Source organism: Rattus rattus, chromosome 6 (genome assembly GCF_011064425.1).
Source record: "Rattus rattus isolate New Zealand chromosome 6, Rrattus_CSIRO_v1, whole genome shotgun sequence".
In the NCBI taxonomy this organism is placed as follows: Eukaryota; Metazoa; Chordata; class Mammalia; order Rodentia; family Muridae; genus Rattus; species Rattus rattus.
The window spans coordinates 135,963,637-135,989,282 of NC_046159.1; the positions used below are offsets into that span (position 1 = coordinate 135,963,637).

General features: G+C 42.8%; 1 protein-coding gene across 6 annotated transcripts in view; it reads right to left on the minus strand.

The window, feature by feature from the left end:
- Positions 1-8,537: 8,537 nt before the first annotated feature.
- Ankib1 (ankyrin repeat and IBR domain containing 1) overlaps positions 8,538-25,646 on the minus strand; it is a 119,874-nt gene continuing 102,765 nt past the window's right edge. For 5 of the 6 annotated variants that reach the window (XM_032907000.1, XM_032907001.1, XM_032907004.1 and 2 more), the window contains 9 exons: positions 25,310-25,444; positions 23,970-24,056; positions 23,679-23,745; positions 22,064-22,209; positions 20,990-21,168; positions 20,118-20,169; positions 13,260-13,374; positions 12,293-12,426; positions 8,538-12,041 (listed from right to left, as the gene is read on the minus strand). In XM_032907000.1, coding sequence (XP_032762891.1) covers positions 11,301-12,041; positions 12,293-12,426; positions 13,260-13,374; positions 20,118-20,169; positions 20,990-21,168; positions 22,064-22,209; positions 23,679-23,745; positions 23,970-24,056; positions 25,310-25,444 — 1,656 coding nt within the window. In that variant the 3' untranslated portion in view covers positions 8,538-11,300. The remainder of the gene's footprint in view (positions 12,042-12,292; positions 12,427-13,259; positions 13,375-20,117; positions 20,170-20,989; positions 21,169-22,063; positions 22,210-23,678; positions 23,746-23,969; positions 24,057-25,309; positions 25,445-25,646) is intronic. The other variant, XM_032907002.1, reaches the window with a different exon arrangement.

Sequence of the window (25,646 nt, forward strand, 5' to 3'; positions counted from 1 at the left end):
ATAAAGCTGACTGTAGAAAACCCCCAACACTTGATTTGGACATCATATGGGGGTAGTTTAGCATGTGACCTTTTTCTTTAACAGTAGGACAACCCAAAATGTTCTGTCTTTCCCCCACTTTCCCCAGCAGACCAGGGAGGATACTTTCCACTAGGGTAAGGAAGTAAGAGGCTCGGGACAGGGGCGCAGCTGCAGGCCACCAGTAAGCCTGTACCTCTGTGCTTGCCTCAGGAACCACCTCCGAGTGTCGGGGACAACCTCTACTTTGAAGCCATAAAACACCTTAAACTTCTTCTTTAATTGTGTGTGATAAGACCTAGGCCACAACTCCATTTCAGCAGTTTTGGTTACAGTTAAGCAGGGTTGCCTGTACTATCGTGAAAAACGATCTCTGCAATGCTTTGAGCTTGAAAACTGAAACTTTACGTCTGCTGTATGTGTTAGGATTCTTTAGAAACAGAACTTATAGGATGAATCTATCTATCTATCTATCTATCTATCTATCTATCTATCTATCTATCTATCTATCTATCCATTCATCCATCTATCCATTCATCCATCCATGTATGTATGTAATCTATCCATCCATCATCTATGTATCTATCATGTATGTGTGTATCTATCTCATCTATCTATATCTGGATGGCTTAAAAGCTGTAGTCCAAGCTAGTCCAAAAATAGCGTCTACAATCCAAAACTCCAGTAGTTTTTCATTCCACAAAGCTGGATGCTTCAGTTGGTCTTCAGTATATGTTAGACTCCCGAAGAAGTAGGCTGTAATTCCTGCCAGTGGAGGAATGGACTTGCCTGTGGGAACGAGCAGGCAAAGAGTGAAAGCTCCCTTCTTCCCTGTCCTTTACATGGGCTGCTAGCAGAAGGTGTGGCCCAGGTTAAAGGTGGGTCCTCCTCCAGGCTGCTGCCATCTAATCGGTACTGTCACTGTGTCTCCAAAAGGCCATTTAATCTACCAGACCAGCTGCTTCAGGATGGTGGTAAAAATGGTAAGTCCCATAAATCCCATGATTGTGGGCCCACTGTTGGAGATCTCTGGCTGGGAAGTGAGGTCCTTGGTCAGAAGCAATACTGTGTGGACTACCATGATGGTGGATAAGAAATTCTGTAAGTCTATGGACAATAGTTTTGGCAGAAGCTTGCATTCAGGAAAGGCAAATCCATAACCAGAATAAGTATCTACTCCAGAAGTGGTCCAATGTAGTAAAGTTGCTACCATGTCCCTGACTGGCCAACTTGGGAAGTGGTACCACATCTAGGGCTCAGTGTTAGTCTCTGCTGTTGGCAGATCTGGCACTCAGAAGCCTTAGTGGTTAGCAGTCCATGTTGTTTGCACATGGAGCATAGAAGTTCATGAATAACCTCCATCTCTACCACCATGGCCACTTTATGTACGGGCCCACTGCATAATGACAGGACTGGCTGAGGAAAGATGCTGACTGTCCACAGAATCATATCTACTTGATCATTGAACTTTCCCTCTGCTGAAGGTCACCCTTTGATGAACATTGTGTGGGACACAAGAACCTTCATATGTTTTGTCCATTTGTAGAGATCTAGTCACATACTTCTTCCCCAGATGTCTTTCATATCAATGTTCCAATCGTGCTTTTTCCAAGTCCCTGGACATCCTGTAGGTACATTAGGCCATGGCCCATGAAACTGAACACTTGCACACCTGGCCATTTTTTTCCTTCCAAACAAAAATGCATGACCATGCATACTGCCCACTGTGGTGGCATCTTTCAGAACTGTCCCGGAAAAGGGTTGTAATTCTCCATCTTTCCGCTTCCTGATGCTGCCTGAATAATGTATAGAATCACCAGTAAAGTAGGCGCTAGTCTTCACATCATCAGTCAACTGATGTTGGCACAACCCAAGAGGTGACAGGAACATGCCTGGCAGCAGATGGCATTGGAACAGGAGTAGAAACCATAGGCATCTAGGCAACGTCTTCACGTAACTTGGTGTGCCTTCATGACTTTCTCAGGTTCAATCACACGTATATCGTTTCCACTTGATAACAGATTGCTGCTGTGCATAGCCTACTTTATGAACTAGTGGGTCAGATAAACACCCAGCTCAGGGTGCATGGTCACTTAGCGTTCCATTGTCAGATGTTCAGGTCCCACTAAGGCTCACTAGTAGCAGGCTAAGAACTGAGTCTTAAAAGGAGAATAGCTGTCTTCAGGGGATGCTCCAAAATCCCAAGGGTCTTTTCTATAATTCATCTGCCAGAGGCTCCAAACTGCATTTCTATCTGCCGAGGACACCTCAGGCACCATCGAGTCTGCCGGATCACATGGTCCAACTGGTAGAGCAGCCTGCACAGCAGCCTGGACCTGTGGAAGAGCAGAGCCCTCTGTTTCAGGCCCCACACAAAACTAGCAGCCTATTGGGTCACTTGGCATAAAGGCAGGAGTGACACACCCGAGAGAGGAATGTTGTGACTTTTGAGTCCAAACTAAACATTGTGCTTCTCTCTTGATGGGGGGAGGGGCCAGGTGCAATAACTTCCCTTTCACCTTTGAAGGAATATCTCTGCATGTCCCACACCACTGGAACCCTAAGAATTTCACTACTGTAGAGGGCCCCAGAGACCCCTTGGATTTTGGTTGGATTTATTTTCCATCCTCTGATGCTCATCTGGGTTACCACAGTGATTTCTATCTTCTGCTCACTTGGTTCAATCATCATAATATCTAAGTAGTGAACCAATGTGATATTCTGTGGAAGAGATGGACAAGGTCTCTTCAAACTATAACCCAGGACAGAAGAGTTAATATGTCCCTTGAGGGATGTATATTAACTGTAAAGGTATACTGCTGGCTTTGCCAACTAAATGCAAAATCTGCCCAGCAGTCTTTAAGGATAGGTACTGAGAAAAAAGGCATTTGCCAGATCAATGGCTGTATACCATGCACCAAGAGATGTGTTAATCTGCTCAAGCAAGGATACCACATCTTGTATAATTGCTGTAACTGGAGTCACTCCTTGACTGAATTTTCAGATATCAAGTGTCATTCTCCACAGATGGATATCTGTCTTCTGCACTGGCCAGATGGGAGAGTTAAAGGGAGATGTGGTGGGAACCACACCCCTGCATCTTTCAAGTCCATGATGGGGGCAGTACTTTCTGGAGCTCCTCCAGGGATGTGATGCTGTTTTTGATTCACTATTTTGAGTAGCAGGGGCAACTCTAAAGGTTCCCATTTTGTTTTTCCAGCCATAATAGCCCTCCTTCTATGGGTCAGGGAACAAATGTAAAAACTATGCCAACTTCTAAGTGTGTTTATCCCAATTACACACACTGGGACTAGGGGAATAACCACAGGATGAGTTTAGACACTCACTGGACCTATATGAGTCACTTTAGCCAAAACTCCATTTATCACCTGACCTCCATATGACCCATACTTTTGGAGGGACAAAACATTTCTTGGGGTCTTATGGAATTAGGGCCAATTCACAACCAGACCCCTGAAGGTCTGACTGTTTCCTTTTCCCCAGTGTACAGTTACCCTTGTTAAAGGCCGTAAGTCCCTCTAGGGAAGGACTGGAGAGAGGCTAACAATAAGCTTTTAGGTGTTTTATCAAGGTCTCTCCTCAGAAAAACCTGTCTCCTCACTCAAGGAGTTCTGGGTCTGCAAACTGCCTCAAGTCTGGAAATTGGTTCATGGGCTGAGATTCCCTTTTGCCATGATCTAATGGAGCCTTTCTTTTGCTTGAGGAAAAAAAAAGAAAAAAAAATGCAGTAGGCTCTTTTTCATGCTTGGAAACATCACCATTGGTTAGCTGGTACCAAAGGCCCACACAAGTCATGCCACCATAAAAATCACTTTGCCTTGTGTTGGCCATCAGGTTAGTTCAGTGGTTCTCTACCTCTGGGTTGCAAACCCTTTGGGGGTCAGATGACCTTTGCATAGGAGTCCCCTAAGACCACCAGAAAACAAGAATGTCCAATGGTCTTAGAGATTGAGCCACTGCTCCCCTGACTCCAGGGGTCTGCCCACCTGCAGATATGCTACTCAGAAATGAATTAAAGGGTTGCGGCATTAGAAAGGTTAAGAACCACTGGAGTCAGGCCATTATGAACATTGCTTTGTCTGTGCCGCACATTACAGTAACTACGGCCATCTTGCCTTTGTTGAGTCAATGCTGCCACCTGGCCCCTGCCACTCTGGGACCTAATTAACCTCACTGCATTTAAACCGTCCAGTTGATCAGCAGTGTCTCCAACTCAGGTCTGCCACGAGGAAAAGGCAATGCTCTGCAAATGTGTTGGTCACCATTACAGGCTCAGTGAAGGGCATGTCTCCTGGGCCTTCCCATCGTGGAAGATGAGATTTTACACAGCAGACACACTCTACATGGCAACTTCCCTGAGCCTTAAAAATCCCTTCACAAACACTAAGCCAAGGGACATCGGGCATCTCCAGCTCTTCTTCGGTAGGCCATCTTTTGATAAATGCTTCTGTCAACCATTCATACAAACCTCTGACATTGAAAAAAAAAAAAACCAACTGTGTGAGCTTCCATAGCAAGCCTAGAACCTCCACTCAGTGGACCCAGAACAAGTGACTCAACCTGATCCAGTTTTATGTTCTCTCCCCCATTATCCCACACCAACCCATTCCTATTCATATTCCCCTAGGTTTCTGCTTGAATGAATTAGCAATCATTGAGCTCTTTTGCAGTGTAGCCCATTTTATTATAGACTATAATTTCCTTCTCCCCTCTGGGAGCCTTAAGTCTGGTCTAGAGGCAACTATGGGTGGGCCCTGAGGGACATCCGTATTTTCTTGCCTGGTATTTCCTTCAGAGAAAGTCACTGCTGGTTTAGCAGATAATGAAGGATTGCTTTTCTCAGACAAAGGCAATATTTCAGGGGTTGGGGTGGGAGTACATTTGCTGAGGGAGGAGAGACTACTTCCTCAGGTGAGGTAAACCTTGGAGAATCTGAGGGTTCAAAGTTCTCAGCCTCAATGGGTCCTCCCACATATCCTCATCCCAAGGTACAGGATCCCATTCTTTAACAACTGATGTCTTTATTTTAGCCACTAACTCCCTCTGAGGCTGTGACTTAAATTCTTGCTGGAATTCAGCCAGTCTTATAACAAGGATTTTGGTTTGATTTTCTGTAACTTGAACCCTGTGGATGCTGAAAAGAAGATTCTCTTCTAGAGCACAATTCTCACAATTGGTAAACCCAGATAATCAAATGCATCTTCTCCTTAAGTTTGTAAAGACAGTTCAATCATTCCTAACTTTGGGCAGGAATGCTTCGTGTTGGAGCAGATGCCTGGATGGGGAGTTTATGCTCACCAGGAAGGAGAAAAGCAGCAGGTACAGCTAAGGCTGGGCTTTTGTTTCTTGACTTTCTGGAAATTGTGGGCACCAGGAAAACACACATGGCCCCATCCATCCATCCATCCATCCATCCATCCATCCATCCATCCACACACATATACACATGCAGTCAAAACACTTACGCATATAAAAAAATAGAAATAAACCAACAAAAATAAGTATACTTCTAGCTGACATTCTAATGCGGCTAAGCGAAATCTCACAAGGCTTCTTCCTTAGATGAGAGCTACAGGTAACTAATGGGTGCTGGAAGAGGGAAAATCCCTCTCCTCCAGGAATGAGCCCCCAACAGGTTATCCAGTCCCAAGCAATCAGCCCTGAACACACCTACAGATAACATTAAATGGAGTCAGTGATTGTATTATACAAACATGTACATCTAAGGATAAAAGTTAGAGGTCATGAATTGGAGAGTGAGAGGGAGACACGTGGGAGGGGATGGACAGGGTGGGACAGAAATGACAAATTCAATAGTCACCTATAAAATTCTCAACATAAAAAAATCAGTGTATTCAGAGGTTACACCTGGCAGGTGGAGATGTTAGGCTGGGAAGTCTTCTGGTTCTGACTCATCCTGTCTAAAGCACTGGGTTTCTACAGGAGTCTACGTTTTATTTCCGTTGGACCACCAGGGAGGCAAGTCCCGTTACTCTCCAGAAAGGGGGACTGACAGTTGTGAAACTAGTGGTGTGGGGTCACCACACATATTCCATTAACCGTGACCTGGAGGCCACATTACACTGGATCGCCCACAGGAACCCACCCACTAGGAACCTTTACCTTCCCCATTACAGAACAAGCTCCAGTGTCAGCTACCTGCAGTGTAGCACAAGAATGCCGGGTCGCACTGTCCCTCACGGAGGAGGATGCACACCCTGAGTGGGAGAAGAGGCTAGCTGTAGCCCGCTCTCCTGTAGCTCGAGCCTGCGCACTGACGGCTACTCTCTGTGGCTGTAGGCCTAAGAGTGGTTTGCCTGCACCGTCTCCTTATAGGTCTAACTGGTAACCTTAAGGATAGAGAACAGCCCTAAGTGTCAGCTCTAAGTCTACTACGATCCTCATGTGGAGGTTTCTCAGGTGCAGCGAGCCTGCTTATGGCTGGGGCCTTCTGGGCCTGGGTGTTATGCTTGTGGGGCTGCAGGCATGGAGGACCGACACAAAGCTGCCAGTGTGTACCCTGCAGGCTGAGCGAGCCCTTTGCCTGCACACCCGAGGCTGGAACAGTGCGACTACCCTGTAAGGACAAAATGAAGTCCTAGACACGAGAGTTTTGACAGGGGCAACATGATACTGGAGATTTTCTGGAAAAGAAATTAGTAAAAAATTAGGAGTCCTAAGAATGCGACCATGGACGTTTCGAAGTCCTGGAATACAGTAGAGGAAGTTTTCACCTAAGTGGTAGGGATGAAGTACGGGATGAAGGAAATCCGTGGTCCTACCTATTAATGAATACAGGTTAAGCTAACATTTAGGGCAATGGTTCTCAACCTGGGGATTGTGACCCCCTTGGAGGGGGTGTCAAATGGTTCACAGGGGCTGCCTAAGACTACCAGCAAACACTTTTATTTCTGATGGTCTTAGGAACTGAGACACTGTCTCAGGTGGGTCTGCCCACACACCCACAACTGTATGAAATTAAGGATTGCAGCGTTAGGAGGGTTGAGAACCATTCACTGGGTTAGAGGCTTAACTACCAGAGGAAGAAATGAAATTACTCTGGCAAGGAGGCAGGCAGAGGAAAGGGCATTTTCTACGGCACACAACAATTTTAGCCGAAAGGCAGTGTGGCTCTGGCGGCTTGGCCCCGAGTCATATATTAAGTCACTCATACTCAAAATAAGAACCCTGATCTCCAAGTGAGAGCTCTGCACGGATCAAATGCAAAAAGTTCTGCCTGAAGGTTATGAGCAAGTCACTGACAAAACTTAGGAGACAAGGAGTACAGGGCAGTGGGCACCGAAGGTGACAGAGCCTGACAGCCTTGTCTAGGACAGAAAGCTCAAGGGGCCAAGTTCTCTGGATGCTGAGCCCGGAGCCACAGAGAGTAGCCGTCAGTGCAGGCTCTGGAGCCACAGGAGAGCGGGCTACAACTAGCCTCTTCTCCCACTCAGGGTGTGCATCCTCCTCCGTGAGGGACAGTGTGACCCGGCATTCTCGTGCTACACTGCAGGTAGCCGACACTGGAGCTTGTTCTGTAATGGGGAAGGTAAAGGTTCCGAATGGGTGGGTCCTGTGGCAATCCAGTGTAATGTGGCGTCCAGGTCAGAATGGGCAGCTAAGCTGTTTCACAGCAGTCTCAAACACGCAGATGTGCAGGCATACAAGGCGTCCAAATGAGTTTCTTGCAGCTATTACCTTGTGTTGCTCTGTTGGCTCTTGTGTATTTGTCTCTTAACCTGTTTATGGGCTGGTGTCTCACACGGGGTAGCCCTTGTGCATGAAGGACCCAGTTGGACAAGAGCCTAGGAGATGCAGCCAGCCGGACTAAGAACTCTGCCAAATTAGTTTCAAAGACTGAAGAACAATTCCGTCAAAAGCTTGGCTGTCAACTACCTTTGTCAGTTATAGGCAGAGTTGAGTGGATGCCAGAAGAGACTTTCTTTGGGTGTTTCTTTACTGACTGTTGCAGGGCTCAATCTCCGATACTGAGGAAAAGAGAACACAAAGCTCCTCTCTTAAAATAACTAACAAGATGTCTAGGTGAGAGCCACTGCCATCTCTCTAGAGACTTTATCTGCTGGCTCTGAGGAGGTTACAGGAACTGACAGGGCAACAGGCTAAAGAGAAGACCCAACAGTTACAGACCTGGCTCAACTCTGAGATGAAATAGGAGCAGCCTCTCCCTAGGTCACTCCCCCTCCCCCCTTCCCCCCTCCCCCCCGGTATAAAGTTATAAAACGACTGAACTTCAGTAAGTGTCAGGTTTTGGTTCCTGAAGGGCCAGGCAGAGGGCATCTAGGACTAAAATGAGAATGAAGAGGAGACGGGTGCTGCACCACACACTGAAGGGAGGACTCGAGGTGGACACTGGAGGTTGCTTCAGATCCACGGGCTTAGGTAGGGGCAGGACGCTGAGAGACTCAGTGCAGCCTGGATGTGTGAGCCCGGAGGGTGGGCTGCAGAAGGCTGTGCTCACCAGAAGGCAGAGAGTGAGGTGGTGGGAAGCACGACACTTTATTCACATGGCATACACTTCTTCCTCTCAATTTCACAAGACAGATCCTCAAGTTCTATGACTTTTTCTCTGCTAGATTCCAAGGAAATCATAACATTTTCCTCATAAAGCTATAGGAATGAAAATGAGCACTAAATTCACAATTTTAATACACTGTCATCAAATGAAATCAGATTTATCGAATTTCATAATTTTAATACATTGTCATAGTGAAATCAAATTTACCTCTGGGGTATACAATTTTCAGCAAATGGCTACTGTAAAAATATTAGGCACTATTTAATTACATAATAGAATCAAATTAATACTGTCATATTGGAGGGTATTTAATATGAAGCAAGATTTGCTTCCTAATTAGCTTTAAATGAAGTTTATAATTTAATGAGACAAAATGGAAATAGTTTAAGTAATAAATGTTTAATCAAAGAATTTTACATATTATTAACAGCATTCATTTGGCCAAACATCTACAGGTCTGTAGAATCCTACTGTATATAAAGTGGGAATGTATCAAGTATAGACTATGAAAGTGCAAATAACAAGTCAAGGTTAGATTAACTTTTTTACATTATAAAATTAACTTGTTTACAAAATAGGCTTTGCCAAACTTTATTACTGAATTGGAAAGTCAATGACTGTGTTGTTTTTAAAATATGTACCAAGGAAATACAAACTGGATAGCCACAGTTTTTCACACTCAGGAACCCAGCGCGTCCTAACAGGCACTGCACGAGGTAAGGGAACAGGAGCCCAGCACACATGGATCTCCACAGGTAGCCCTCCTCTCCATACATACCCTCCCCCCACCGGAATCCACCCTCCTATCCACTGGGTGTACCCACTCTCCTCACCATGGCTGTGCAAGATGCCTCTGGGGATATAAGTGCTTTCTACTGGGAAACTTACAGCCTGGTCTAGAGATTTTATGGTGTTCATATTTTTAATCCAAATAAAAAAATCCTTTAATGGACTATTTCAGTTTAATATACAGTAATACACTGTAGACAAAGTTAGCATTTACCCCCACTAACTTTAACAGGGATTCATATCAATGTTGTGATAACTGGAGAAAAAAAAAACCATTGGGATTCTTGATATCCATGAACAATTACCAATTAAATACTCAAGTACCATGTCTTCTTGGCCATAGGAAATCAAAGTACATGAATATTTCAAAAGCAAAGTTTGAAAAAGAGGTAATGAGAAATGATAATTGTGGATATCAATATTGAAGACGCTCTTTTACTTGGCCTAGGATTCCCTGTACACACTTAGTATAGAGAGTTTGGTTTCTGGGAATGATGTGCTCCTTGTATCTATGTTGCTCATGTTATGCTAGCTTTAGTAATGTAAGTACAAGAGCCATTCCAACGGTGTACTCTAGTTAGTTACACACTGGACACTGTATCTTAAGTACAACTAAGACCAGTATTTCTTCACAGTAGGACACTGATAACTAGGAGGTTAAGTTTTCGATACTAAACAGTGATCAAATAGCAGATGAGTATTGCGCAAGAGAACAAACACAGTAGCATTTGCTATCTATGCAAACGAACTGAACACTTAGTTGTCATAGTTACTGTAAAGGCAAGGCCATGGGTGGTTTCATGGAGGTCTTCGCAATTCATAGCATAGTTACTTCAGAAAAGACATTGAGATTTGAATTACTGACTTACTTAACTGGCAACTATCCATTTAGGTTAGGCAAAGGCACGGTAACATGTTGCGTAGGATGTTGTATTGAATTTTTTAATAACTGTGGGATTTACTGTAACTCATGAAAACTCCAGTTTTTCTATGTTATAAAACACCATTAAAAGTAATTGCACCCGTTAGTAATTAGAATGCACTGTAAAACTGTGAAAACAAAGAACTATGATTGCACTTCCAATAAAGTGTCTCTTAAATACAGCACCGCTGTTGCTAATCAACTGTATTTTAATATTAAAATAAACTGTTTTAACAGCAGCATTAGCTTTAGTTTACTTAAGCTACAGGCTACATTTATTTAAATGCAGTCTCCATGGCAACACAAGCCCATTAACTTCTGGACAGTCGCTGTTACCGAGTGGCACCTTTTACTCCCAAGCGCGCTGACACTGCCCTGGAGCACACCTACCCGTCCTGTCAGTCAGCGCACAAGTCAAGAGTTTGGCACAATTGGACTGTGAAGAGACATGAGAAGGAATCTTTGATTCATGTGAAAAAGAAACCACTCACACTGTGGTAGACGCAGCACTAAAAGCAGCACAGATACCTCAGCTCACACTGCTTGGACAAGAGGAGGGAAGAAGGCCCCCGAGAGAGACACACACTGAGGACAGGTGGTCACAACTGTCTGGCCCAACTTCTATAATGAAGAAAACTCTTCATTTCTATAAAAAAGAGGAAGCCATCTAAGGATTAAGGAGTAAGCTTTTGATTTAAATGGTCAACCTAAGTACGGCCAACTCCCGGCTAGACAGAGCGCTGCGTTCTCTCAGAATGTGGATGTCAACCCATTTATTCCATTGTGTTTTCTCCTGCTCTCTTTTGTCACTAAAAAGGGGGATAAGACACGAAAGAAATTCCCTGTAAGGTTAAACTCGACTGTGCAGCTCTCATCTGAGGGAACTCCTTTGCATTCAATCCCAACATCAGTGGTTCATAACCGAGTTCAAATTAAGTGCATTAAAGTCTCTCTAAAGCATACTCCACCTCCCAGACCCTGTACTGTGATTCACGCGGAGAGCACGCATGCAGTTCATACTGAATGCACTGGCTCCAGCCAGGCGCTTGAGGTCTCAGGGGTTTGACTGGCAGCATCTGGCCCGTCCCCCCTGCTCACTGCCTCATGACTACTGTCGTCGGCTTGAGACACCTCTTCCCTAGCCAGAATATTCTCTTCCAGAGGATTTTCTTCCACCTGGGTGCTCTCCCCCTCGTGAACACCAGCATCTTTGGACACTGAGTCTTCTGGTGGCACCAGCTCCGTGTCCCTCACACCTTCAGACCCATCTGTGACACAGGGGAGCGGAGGCTCGGCACTGGTCTCTGTGGTGGCTGCTGGAGGAATGAGGGCGATGCTCTGAGGGTTCATGTCATGAAACCAAGCCATGATATTGCCAAGAAGATTGTCATTGGCACTGGGGTCCTGGCCAGCTGAGTCAAGGTCACTGGAAGAGGGACAGAAATCACTTCTCGTCTCACTGAGAGGGCGTGAACTCAAAGTGTCTGTTGAAAATGGGTCACTGTCTGCTCCTAGCCTCATAAGACTGTCACCAAGCTCCAACAGCTCGGAGCTGCTCAGCGCAGCCCGAGGACTATCTGTGCTCCGGGGCACAGAGTCCAGCCGGGAAGGTAAAGATGTGCCTATGGCTCCCAGGGATGCTTCGTTACTAAGGAAGTCTCTGGTTTCTTCATCGATGGCCAGCCCAGACTCTTGCAATGACAACTGTATGGCAAGGAGTATGTTGGGATCATCTTCATCCAGGGAGCTCAGAGCCTGAGGCGACAGAAAGTCAAACCACTTTAAGATGTGACTAAAGGATAAATTATTCAATCCAATCCCATTTATCAGGTAATACTACTACTTCTAATTCTACAAGTTATTTTACATATTTAAATCTTACAATTTCCTCCTTGCCTTATAAATCTGAAATTCAAGAACTCCTTTGTACCTTATCATTGAAACAAAACTTCCACCACAGAAAGAAGAAAAAGGAAACCACTGGGCAGAGAAGCCAGCGAGACTACCTGAAGAGAGTCCTGATTTGCAGAGCGACTGGCAGGGCTGTAGTCACGCAGGGAAGAGCTGTGCAGCACACTCATAGATGCAGAGCTTACCACGGATGCGCCAGGCCTGCGGCCGCTGCCCCCATCTGGTAGGTCTGTGTGAAAACAAGTGGCACCCAGACAATCAGTTGTCTCCATGCACCACAGACTGCTAGGCTTTCCTTTAGTTCCTGGGAGCGCTTAGCTTCACAGCCTCCTGGCTTCACTTCCTGCATTTGTCAGCAGGGTTGTGTGATGCAAAGCTACCACAGACATCGAGTACGATCATCTCAAAATCACAGTCTCTGCAGCTTCCATTAACTCAGGATCTACTGCCCGTCACGACGAACTGCAGTGTTTGTGTTTCAGATGTCATAAAATTAAAGAGTTCTGGAACTATACTAGCCTCAAGAACCAATCTGCAGAGCAACTGATGCTGATATCTAGGCGTGTTTAATGAAAAATTTAACACTTAAAGTCAAAGAATTAAAATAATTCTGTTTTTAGGACTGGTTCTGGGAAAGCTAAGCCCTGATCCCTTGGGGCACAAGAATCTTTTATTCATTGCATTCTAATCTGGTAGGATGCCGCTTACCTTGTGTTTAAATGTAGAGAAAATGTTCTGAGCATGTCATAATGGTATTAATAGCTTCCACTTTCTGAGCACTCACAGTGCTTTATATGCATTACCTAACTTGACACTGACTTTGAAATAAGACAGAGCTGGTCACGCCTTGATTTAATTTGCCCAGCAGAGATGGGCGCAATGCCCTCGGACGTTCGTGCCTCAGTCATTGACTCCCTGACTGTCTTTATCCTTAGACAGTGGAGGCGTCTCTGCGTTCATGGTGAGCCCAAACTGCAAACTCGAAAAGACTGACAACTGCCAGTTTCAAAAATAAACTCAAGAGACTGAGAGACAAATGACACCGCTGTCCCAGGAGCTCACCGAAAGTTCCTTCGCTTGGGTCATCGGGGTCCGTAGGGTTACTGAGCAGGCTGTGCACATCCCCTCGACGGCGCTGCTGTCTGTGTCTCCTCCGATACTGAAATTCAGCATATTCCTGCATAAACCAAAGGTTATAAAATACAGGAGAGCATGCAGACTGTAAAAATGCAACTAAAACTAAAACACACTTTCTTTAGGAGAAAGAAAGTGTGATTTTATATGCACACTAGAAAATCACTTCCTTTAGAAAGGAAACTTAAAGTTTAGCCAAGCGAAGGAAATAAAAAAGGAAGAAAGCAAAATGCAAACTTTCTAGGAGGCTTCTACCAGGGACAACTGTAAGCTCCAGAGGTAATAACTGCTCTTCCATGGTCTTGTTACGTAAAATGACAACTGATGCCACAACCATCTTCCTAAAGGTGTTAGGCTCTCGGGGCCGGGGTGTGTGTGTGTGCGTGTGTGTGTGTGTGTGTAAGAAGAATAGGGGTGGGGAGAATAGGAACAGCAATGGCTGAAAACCCAGATGACAGACACATTGTTACATACTTGTCTTTGTGACTACTACACATCAAGTCCCAGGTCCAAAGACTTGCTGAGAAGAAGCATCCTACACACCAGCTTTCAAATGCACTACGGAGTCCCTGTCCTCAGTTGTATTGCAACACAGGGGGCATTTACAAAACACTGGGAAGGAGACAGACTAAAACAGGTATCCCCATGCTTGATTTACATTTGTGGGAGTAGGTTTACTACCAAAGGCTATAATCTGAGAGTATCTGCTACAGATTTCAGTAACGGGAAGTGAGAGTCAGAGAGTGGCTAGGATGTACAGTAGCAGACTTTTGAGAGTCATTGTTGAATCTTCCGGAGCTAAACACGATGATCTTTGGGTTAATGATTATCCCAGTTACTTATGGTGAAAGTACTAGAAGTAAGAGAAATCACATTATACACACACACACACACACACACACACACACACACACACACACGCACACATATATGATAGAACATTCACACTTTATTGATCTGGTCAAATCAATCTATCTTTATCAATCTAATCCTGTCTGTTTACCTGCCCATCCATCTATCCTGACTTAAACTATCTGTGTGGCTAGAATTGAACCCGGGGCCTAACCGTAACCCTAAGCAAACACTCTGCCACTGAGCTCCAGCTCTAGTCCATTCTTAGATTTCTTTAAACTTCAGCCATCTGTGTTTAGATGGACGTCAATGAGTGGAGTGCCCTGCTGCATAACAGGTTCTTTAACGTTCCCCGAGCTGGGGCATCATTTCCTCTTTTCCTGCAGACAGATGCTTGAGACTCTTGTGTTATCATGCCTCACAGGATTAGTGCAGATACCACATTTTTTCAGACAAAAACAGAAGAGGGATTTACCTCAATGAAAGGCTTATTCTTAAGGAGCACATGCTTAACCCCTAGAAGACCTGATGCAGTGCAAAGCTATTCTGAGTACATAAACCTTTACTGACTATAGAATACATGCACTTGCAATCTGAGAAAGAAAACCTGGTCTATTTCTAACTATTCCCATAGGAAACCCTGAGCGGATGCAACAAGCTCTGATTTTTTTTTTTAATCAAAAAATTGTCTGAAAATTGCCAAGGACTCCCAGATTTTCAAGTGAGCATGTGAAGGGACAGGATGCTTCAGATGGTGTGAGAAGAGTAAGGTCAGGAGAAGATGAAGAAACCAAGAGAAACCCTGTGAGGTCACGGGGAATGCTGTGTCACGGGAGGTGCTCTGTGTCAAGATTATGCTCTTTGCATAACTGCCCTTGTTAAAGTGACTATGACAAATTGGTAACCTACAGATTGGGGGGGAAAAAAAACTTCACTAACCCCACATCCAATATAAGGCTAATATCCAAAATATATAAAGAACCCAAGAAGCTAACTTCTAAAAATATGAAACAACCCAATTTAAAAAAAAAGGGGGGGGGTATAGAGCTAAACAGAGAACTCACAACAGAAGAATCTTGAATGGCTAAGAAGCACTTAAAATCCTTATTGATCAGGAAAATGCAAATCAAAATGACCCTGAGATTCTGCCTCACACCACCAATCAGAATGGCTAAGATCAAAAACTCAGGTGACAGCACATGTTGATGAGGATGTGGAGAAAGAGGAACTCTCCCCAACTGCCGTGGGATTGCAAACTGATACAACCACTGTGGAAACCAATCTGGAGGCACCTCAGAAAACTGGAAATAGATCTACCTAAAGACCCAGCTAAACCATTCTTGGACATATTCCCAAAAGATGCCCCATCATACCACAGGGGCACATGCTCCACTATCACAGCCTTGTCTGTGACAGCCAGAAGCTGGAAACAACCCAGATGTCCTACAACAGAAGAATGGACACAGAAAATGTGATTCATTTACACAATGGAATACTCTTCAGCTAGTAAGAAGGAAGACATCATGAGTTTTGTAGGTAAATGGATGGAAACTAAAAAAATATCATCCTGCTTTCCTGTTTCTGTCTGCACCCAGAGCTGTCCCTGAGTCACAGCCCTCTGTGCCTGGATCCCATTTGGAGAGAGCTAGTCTCCCAGGAGTGCTGACACACCTGAGAATGCAGGAGGGTCAAGCCATTGTCAAAGACAGCAAGACCAGCTAACACCAGAGATAACCAGATGGTGAGAGGCAAGTGCAAGAACATAACCAACAGAAACCAAAGCCACTTGGCATCTTCAGAAACTAGTTCTCCCACCACAGCAAGTCCAGGATACCCCAGCACACTGGAAAAGCAAGATTCTGATTTAAAAATCACATCTCATGATGATGTTAGACGACTTTAAGAGGGACATAAATAACTCCCTTAAAGAAATACAGAACAACACAGGTAAACAGGTAGAAGCCCTTAAAGAGGGAACACAAAAATCCCTTAAGGAATTACAGGAAAACAAAACCAAACAGGTGAAGGAACTGAACAAAACCATCTAGGATCTAAAAATAAAAATAGAAACAATAAAGAAACCACAAAGGGAGACAACCCTAGAGATAGAAAACCTAGGAAAAAGATCAGGAGTCATAGATGCAAGCATCACTAACAGAACACAAGAGAGAAGAGAGAATCTCAGGGGCAGAAGATATCATAGAAAACATTGGTATGACAAGTCAAGAAAATGCAAAATGCTCCTAACCCAAAACATCCAGGAAATCCAGGACACAATGAGGAGATCAAACCTAAGGATAATAGATATAGAAGAGAGCAAAGATTCCAAACTTAAAGGGCCAGTAAATATCTTTGACAAAATTATAGAAGAAAACTTCCCTTACCTAAAGAAAGAGATGCCCATAAATATACAAGAAGTCTATAGAACTCCAAAAAGATTGGACCAGAAAAGAAATTCCTCCCATCACATGATAGTCAAAACACCAAATGCACTAAACAAAGAAAGAATATTAAAAGCAGTGAGGGAAAAGGTCAAGTAACATATAAGGGCAGACCTATCAGAATTATACTGGACTTCTCACCAGAGACTATGAAAGCCAGAAGATCCTGGACAGATGTTATACAGACTCTAAGAGAACACAAATGCCAGCCTAGGCTACTATATCCAGCAAAACTCTCAATTACCATAGATGGAGAAACCAAGATATTCCATGACAAAACCAAATTTACACAATATCTTTCCACATATCCAGCCCTACAAAGGATAATAGATGGAAATCTCCAACACAAAGAGGGAAACTATACCCTAGAAAAAGCAAGAAAGTAATCTTTCAACTAACCCAAAAGAACATAGCCACACAAACATAATTCTACCTCTAACAACAAAAGTAACAGGAAACAACAATCACTATTCCTTAATATCTCTTGATATCAGTGGACTCAATTCCCTAATAAAAAGACATAGACTAATGGACTATGTAACAGGACTATGTTACAGACTGGACAATGTAACAGGACCCAGCATTTTGCTGCATACAGGAAACGCACCTCAGTAACAAGACAGACACTTTCTCAGAGTAAAAGGCTGGGAAAAAAGTTTCCAAGCAAATGGTCCCAAGAAACAAGTGGGAGTAGCCATTCTAATATCAAATAAAATCGACTTCCAACCAAAAGTTATCAAAAAAGAAAAGGCAGAAAAATATCATCCTGAATGAGGTAACTCAGACCCAAAAGGACATGCATGGTATATTCTCACTAATAAGTGGATATTAGCCAAAAAAGTACAGAATACCCAGGATACAGCCCACAGACCTCAAGAAGGTTAACAAACTGAAGGGCTCAAGTGAGGATGCTTCACTTCCACTTGGGAGGGAGGAGAAAGCAATCGGGGGTGGAGTGGGGGAGATGAACATGAACAGGTATGGGTGGGGGGGGGCGCAGGAGATTAGCTCTGAGGGCCAGCAGAAAGAATGGAAATATGAAACCCAGGGGTGGGAGTTGGGGATCCCTCTAGAAAGTACCAGAGACCTAGGAGGTGAGAGACTCTCAAGACTCAATGGGAGTGACCTTAGATGACAGTGTGGAGAGGAAATTTGTAAAGTCTATCTCCAGTAGAGAGACAGGGCATCAAGTGGAGGGAAGGGGTTGCCATCCCACAGTCAAAAACTCTTGACCCAGAATTGTTCCTGTCTAAAAGAACTGCAGGGACAAAACTGGAGAAGAACCTGAGGGAAAGGAGGTCCAGTGACAGCCCAAACTGAGATCCCTCTCAAGGGGAGGCTCCAAGGCCTGACACTACTCCTGATGCTACGGATGAGAGACTGGCATGGCTGCGCTCTGAGAGGCCCAACAAGCAGCTGACTGAGACAGATGCAGATACTCACACCCAACCAATGGACTGAAGTTGGGGACCCTTGTGACTGAAAGAGGGAAAGGCTGGAAGAAGCTGAGGAGGAAAGCAACCCCATAGGAAGACCAGCAGTCTCAACTAACCTGAACCCCCGAGATCTCTCAGACACTGAGCCACCAACCAGGCAGCACACTTGTTAATAGAGATTTAAATTCTATTTATTAGAAATGTGTAATTGTAATGTTACACAGGCTGGTCCAAGGCTCCGGACACATATAAAACAGAAAACTGCCTGGTCTGCCCTCAGTGGGAGAAGAGGTGCCTAACCTTCAAAGAGACTTGGGCCCCAGGGAAATGGGGAGGCCAGGGGGTGGGGAGAGGAGAGAGAGAGAGAGAGAGAGAGAGAGAGAGAGTGTGAGAGTGTGTGTGTGTGTGTGTGTGTGTAGGGGCCAGCCTTTGGAGACAGGAAGGAGGAAGAAAGGAGAAGAACTGACTGAGGGTGGACCAAGAGAGGGATAACGACTGGTCTGTAAAAAGAGATTAAAGATAAAGATTAAAAAAAGAGATGCAGTTATATAAGTTAATAAGCCCAAAGATGTCAGGACTCTAAGTCAAAAGCTGCAAGATGACACATAAACAACTGTGAATGAGAAAGGTTTTATTCTTTGCTAAACTGTGTTAACGACTGAATGAATAAAGCTTTTTTTTTTTTCCCCCTTTTTTTTTTTTTTTCCGGAGCTGGGGACCGAACCCAGGGCCTTGCGCTTGTTAGGCAAGTGCTCTACCACTGAGCTAAATCCCCAACCCCAAAGCTTATTTTTTAAGGTGGAAAGTTTCTACATCCCCCAAACTGTAATGATATGATACCAGAATAGTAAGCCTAGGATCAGTAAAGAATAATTTGTTTTATAAAGAATTAATTTATAATAAATATACTGTTATTTATTGTGTATTAATCATTCTTACACCTTAGTGTATTTAAAGTGCCTTATATTCTTAAAGCATGCACTCCTGCCACCGCTTCTTGTACAGATTGGGTTAAAAAGCCTCCAGGTGGCTGTGAGCGTCCTCGGCAGCTGAGCTCTAAACAAGCCACAGGCATTTCTGGATAGTCACTCCTCTCATGGTTTTTCATTTTCAGGAAACAAATGGGTAACAAAGACCAGCATAAGTTTCACTGTGTTCCCTTGTAAGAGTTAAAGGGTCATCAAGTAACATTTTATAAAGCACAAAGGAAACAAATTAAAATGATTGTTAAAACTTTTTTAAAATCAGATACAACAGTGGCCATGGCAATTTAAATATGAGAAAACAGCTGTGAGTGAGACTGAGGTTTTTCTGGGTCTTTACTCAGCAAATCAACGTTTTTCAGTTCCCATGTTTTAAGAAGGTTTATCAAGTCAGGTGTGGTGGCACATGCATAGACTCCCATCGCTGATGAGGCAGAGGCAGGCAGATCTCTGTGTTAGAGGCCAGCTTGGTTTGTGCAGGACTTCCAGGACAGCCAGGGCTCCACAGAGAAAGCCTGTCTGGACCCTCACTCCTTCTGCTGCCCCCCACCTCCCCAAAGAGAAAGGTTTATCAATGAAAACAGGGCAGCGTCTGGTAAGTCTCAAGGACAGCAGAAAGCAAGAGAACATCTTTACATAGACATCACCCTTGTAAGGCTTTGCACCATGGGAAACAATGACAAGCAATTCACCTCCGGTTGTGGCAGTAATCTCAAGAAACTCATTATTTAGATTTTTAATGTGTTTAGACTAAAAGAACATTACAATTACACATTTCTAGTAAATAGAATTTAAATCTCTATTAACAAACTAGAAGACATGTTTCAAAAATTCATGCAGTAAATCTGAGTAAATTCTATTTAGTAGTTAATAGCAGTTAATGGAGAATGCACTAGTAGACTCCAATACACGAGAGAGCTGCATGCAGGATCTGCAAAGGCATTGTTGCTACAAAGGGAAGAGATAGCATCATTGAGCTCAGAGGATTTAGAAGAGGTTAGGGTGCAAATGCAAGCAGGGCTGCATGAAGTAAAAAACCATGAAGAAAACCCAAAACCCCAGAAAAACAATTACCTCAGGTGATGCAAATCCTAAATATTCCCAATCCCATGTTCCACCGGCAAAGCTACAAAGAAATTAGACATATTGTTTGATTCATTGATTCATTATCAGTACTGCAAGTATACAACCAGGTCCCTCCACCCTTGGGACAGTCCCTTTAGTGCTTATCTGCTTGTAACTTTATACGCCAAATCAATGCACATCTAACCATATTTTAAATTTTATTTACTCACTTTACATCCTGCTCACTGCCCTCGCTACACCACTCCTGGGTACACACGCAGAAGATGCTCCACCATCCCACAAGACTCTCACTCAACTATGTTCATAGCAGCTTTATACACAATATCCAGAGACTTGAAACAACTCAAGAATATCATCTTGAGTGAGGTAACCCAGACCCAAAAGAACATATATGGTGTGTACTCACTGATAAGTGGACATTAGCCATAAAGTACAGGATACCCATGCTACACTCCACACACCCAAAGATCCAACTATTAAATATCAAAACACAAATATGAACACAGTTGGTAAAGTTACCAAATTCTATGTCCTAAGGTGTTTATGAGTACCACTGCCAAGTCACCACATAATTAAATTTGGAAAGACACGTCAGATTTCTCTGGATAATGAATTCTGGTTCCTGAAAAGTAACCTACTCTAATTTAGTCTGGAGAGTTATACAATAACAGACAAGCAATCATTCTGAAAAAAAAATTTTTGTATTAGGAAAAAAATCATCAGAAAGATTTAACAAATTTTTATCAGCTATCCATATTGTAGGTCTAAGAAACTTCTGAGAATACGAATGCTAACTAAATAAAAAAGTCCTGCCATTGGAGGCTCAAGCCAGTGAGGTTTCGGCAGTGCACGAATTTTACCTGCGCCTGGGAGCATCTGGTGAGTCTGCAGGAGCAACTCCACGAGCAACAGATGCCAAGAATTCTTGCCTCTTCTGCTGAACAAGGCATGCTGCCCTGATGATCTTGTGTCGAGGTGTACGAAGATAAGGCCTATTGACTTTTTGGGCAAGGTCTTCAGTGACCATTTCTAGGTCTGTCTGTAAAGAGAAGGAGAAACAAGAGTTACAAGCTGAACGGCTTAGTAAATAGACACAAAGCACATCTGCTTTCTCAGTCAAGTCAAATTCTTTTGGGGTCAGAAATTAAATTTTGAAATAATTTTCTATTTAACATGCTTATTAGTTTGCATGTTTTTCAGGTTATGAAAAGATGATAGTTTAAGTCATCCTAAAGGCAAGAAGACAACATTTGTTTGATAGGCACTTCAAGAAGGCAGTGGGTACAAGTCACCCAGTAGTGGAGTAAGTCACCACTCAGAAGGAATTTGTTACTGTCTGGATTGAAAACAGAACCGTACAGTACACTCGGGGCACTGCACAAGCTGTGCACACAGCCGCTGGGATGCAGCCTATGTATAAATGCTGAAGGATTCTAAGACAAAGCAAGGCTACCATGACCTTGAAAGAAATGTAGACTCCTAGTCGGTAGAGGGCAGCTTGCAAAGATAAAATGGAATCCGACAGGAGGAAACGGAGGTGGCTTCCAGCTCGGGGTGAAAATGGGAGGCCGTGAGGCTGGTGGCTGACTTAGGGGTTCTGTTTTAAATATGTAGTTTTCTGAATTGTTCTTTTGATGGAAAAGATGAACTTTCTGTTCAAATATGCAAGATAGTGTGTTTCATCTCTGAAGTTTAAATAAAGCCTCCATTTTTACATAATAAGAAATAGGTCATATTTGGCCAGTTTGAAATAAACTAATGCTGTAGAAACGTTGCACAGCTCAGAACTCATTTAAAGTCATGCTGACAAATTTAAACACAAAGAAAATTTTAGTTCATTAAAGGTAATTTTTCTTTATTTAAATCCATTTAAAAATAAAAAAACTGTTTTACTACTTATACTTAAAGTCAAAACAATAAAAATGGCATCTTACTTGCATTAGTTCAAAAATTTCTTTCTTTGTGCTTTTAGGTTCTAAGAAAAATCCATATGGATAAGAACACTTGAGGATGCGCCGAGTTTTTAGAAGAACGTGTACTGCATCTTCGATGAAAGTGGTGTCTGGACAGCCTCCTTCAGCTGCAACGACATTTAGGACAGGGTATGCTTTTGCAAATACATATTTTGACTAAACTAAAAATCTAGACACACACTCATACACGAAAGAAGAATTTATATAAATGTCTTTGTTAAACTGCTTGCTTAAAAAGAAATCTAATTATAATAATTCCTCTGTAAAAGCAACACTGTAAAAAAAAAAAAGAATAGATAGTAAATGCCAAGGAACAACTGGTTAACCAATGCTAAAAACAATCAGGGAGAAAAAGGAACAGAAGAAGAATAAGGAGGAGAGAAGGGACTATCTTAATAAGATAGCACCAAGTTATTATAACATTCTATTTTAAACTGTAAATGAAAAGAAATTAAGGTGTAGAATCCAAATTTGCTGAAAATCAAACTCATACCTTTAGGAAGATACTACACATGCATGTACAAACTGACATGAACCCTAACGTATCTGTGTACACTATGTCTCTAGGTAGTGTCTGTACTAGACTACAAAATGCAAAGGGATAGGAACACCCTTTGCCTTTCATTATAACACATGTGAGATGTGTAAGAAGCAGATTGTTTCACTTTCCAATTGTTTCATCTCTTAATTTTCAGATTTACTATGTTGCTCGGAACATCTAATATGAATAAAAGCAATAATTTGCACTTACCGCATGTTTACTGTATGTCAGCCACAGTTCTACTCATGGAGAAATACAATCTGAGACTTTCCTTCCAGCCTCACTGTGGGCATCTCCATGGTTTGTATAAGTACAGTAGAGTCATATAACCTCTAAAGTCTACAGAATAATAATTAATAGGAATGCCTGGCCAGGACTCCACTCTAATTTATTTAACTTTTTTACTGTCTTATTAAAAAATTATTTTCACAAAAAAGAGTATGAAATTATTTTATGAACTGAGACAAACATAACAGATCAGTTTTGTATCTGAAATGTGTTTTTAACATATAAATTAGGAGTTATTCAAAAATAAGCAAACCAGAACTTATGTTCTGTGTAGTTGATGTAGATATTGTGTCCCAATGATGACCAACACTCTGTGTGTATTAGGAATTATTAACCTCTAACTTTCAATTTGCAATTCACAAATTAGGCCCGCCCACGGCTTTGCTTCTAGAGCTCAAGTCTCCCAAACCCTTAACTGATGTCTGAAGCAGCTCTGGGTATGCCCTGACCCTCTGGGAAGCTCTTTAGGATCCACTCACTTTGCCAGCACTAGAGACCAGCAGTGGCAGTGGAAGGAAAACTACAGGGTGTTTCTGTCTGCTAACAGCAAGGCTGCATTAGGAGAAGCCCCATAGACACTAATCATATGCCAGCATGCACTCAGGTCCTAAGAGGACTCAGGACAATGCCAGAAGCAGCTCCTGGGTCTACTGTCCTTTCTTTAGGACACCACTGCCATCTACCACTGAATGTATTTAGCAGTACATGTGAACACACACACACACCCACGCTTATTTTACAACTTACTTTCTTTGAGAGCTCTACTCAATTGCTCCATCTTTTCTTTGGCTGTTTTAAGAAGACGTTGTTCTAACTAAAGGAACAGAAATAAATAATTTAAATAAGCTTTATTCCTTTTTCTTTTCTTTCTTTCTTTTTTTTTTTTAAAGACAGGATCTCCCTCTGTAGTACTGGCTGTCCTGGAACTCACTATGTGTACCAGGCTGGCCTTGAACTCACAGAGATCCACCTGCACCCAGGCTCTTTCTCTATTCTTAACAGAGTATTTTAGCTCATTCGTAATGATTTGGGACATACCTGATAACTATGCTCATGGTTTTTATATCTTGTATAATAGTGCATAAATCTGTCAAGTTCCTGAAACCGTTTATGTTTTTTCTCAGCCTAGGAAACAAAAATACATAAAAAGACTTTTATTAAAATGACTCTTAAAAGTGGTTTGAGAGATATTAATGTCTTATTAGTATAGGTAGCAATGCATGCAGATGTATTTATTATTTTGTTGCTAGAATATAATGACAAATACATTTTTTACAGTTGTCTGTCTGTATTCTCTGTGATGAACACCTGACTCTACATCTTCAATTTTGATTGTATGGCTTACAGACAGATTTGTATCCCTTCAAAATTCACATTGAAGCCCTAACCCAAAATGTGACTTGCATTTGGAGTCAAGACCTATGAGGAGGTGATGGGTTAAGTGAAGCCACTATTACAGATCTATCTTAATGGAAACAGACATCATAGATCTCTCGTTCTATTTTCCAGCCATCATGACAGAGACCAGAAAGTGGGGGTGTGTTGGCAAGCCAAGATGAGCCCTCACCGAGAAAGTGTCAGGTGGAACTTTTCTCAGACTCCATAGTCACCACAATGGAGAGAGATGGAAACTCATGTTTGATTCTCAGCATCCATATGGTGGGTCGCAACCACCTGTAAGTATAGCTTCAGGGGATCCAATGCCCTGACCATGGACACTACTATGTATGTACATGGTACATAGATACACATGCAGGCAAACCACCCATACATAAAATAAAAAGTAAAACAAAACAAAGCCAAAAACACCCCATAACAAACCAACTAGGCTATAGTAGATAAGCAAAGTAAGACAACTGAGGAGCTGGAGAGATGGCTCAGCGACTGAGAGCACTGCCTACTTGCCCAGAGGACGTAGGTTCAACTCCCAGCACCCAGAGGGCAGCTTACAGTTCCAGCTTACAGTCCTAAGTGATCCATCACTGTCTTCTGATCTCTGTGAGCACCAGGCAGGCATACACATGGTGCATAGACATATGTCCAGGCAAAACAGCCATACACATAAAATTAATAAGTTAATTAAAAAAAAGAAACATTCCCTCCTTGGGCCTGACTGGAGGAAAAAAAAGACACAAGTACACTATAATATTATACTATATTGCTGATATTATGCTAAAATTGGTTTTAAATCTTTACAAAGGCAGGCTGGATTTGGATTTTTTCATAAAAAGAAAAAATTAAAAGAAAAAGCTCCCAATTTAGAGCTTTTTTTTGCTTAAAGGGCACTCTAAAGTGCATTCAATGTAACGCTTCATCATGAAGACACTTAAATCCCTCCACAGTAGCTGGGAACTCACACCTCGGGCGGCACGACCTACCTCCACAGTCATCTCCTTGGACTGCTCCTCTACATGCTGGATGACCTCATAGCGCGTGCATCTGTAATAGCCTCCCGTGGAAGAACTATGCTTTTTCCATTCTTCTAAGCAAATCCAGCAAAAGTCATACTTGCACTTTAAAAGGAAACATATGCAGATATCTCCACATATAACTACAATTCACTCATTAAGTAGACCATAATTAGAAGACAATTACACCATTATAAAATGAAAATTCATCTTTTTATGCTGATGGGTTCTGTGTCAAAAAGATCTCCAAGTGTACATTCTTCTTTTATCAGGACTTCTGGTACTGGTTCACTTGTTTATTTTAAAC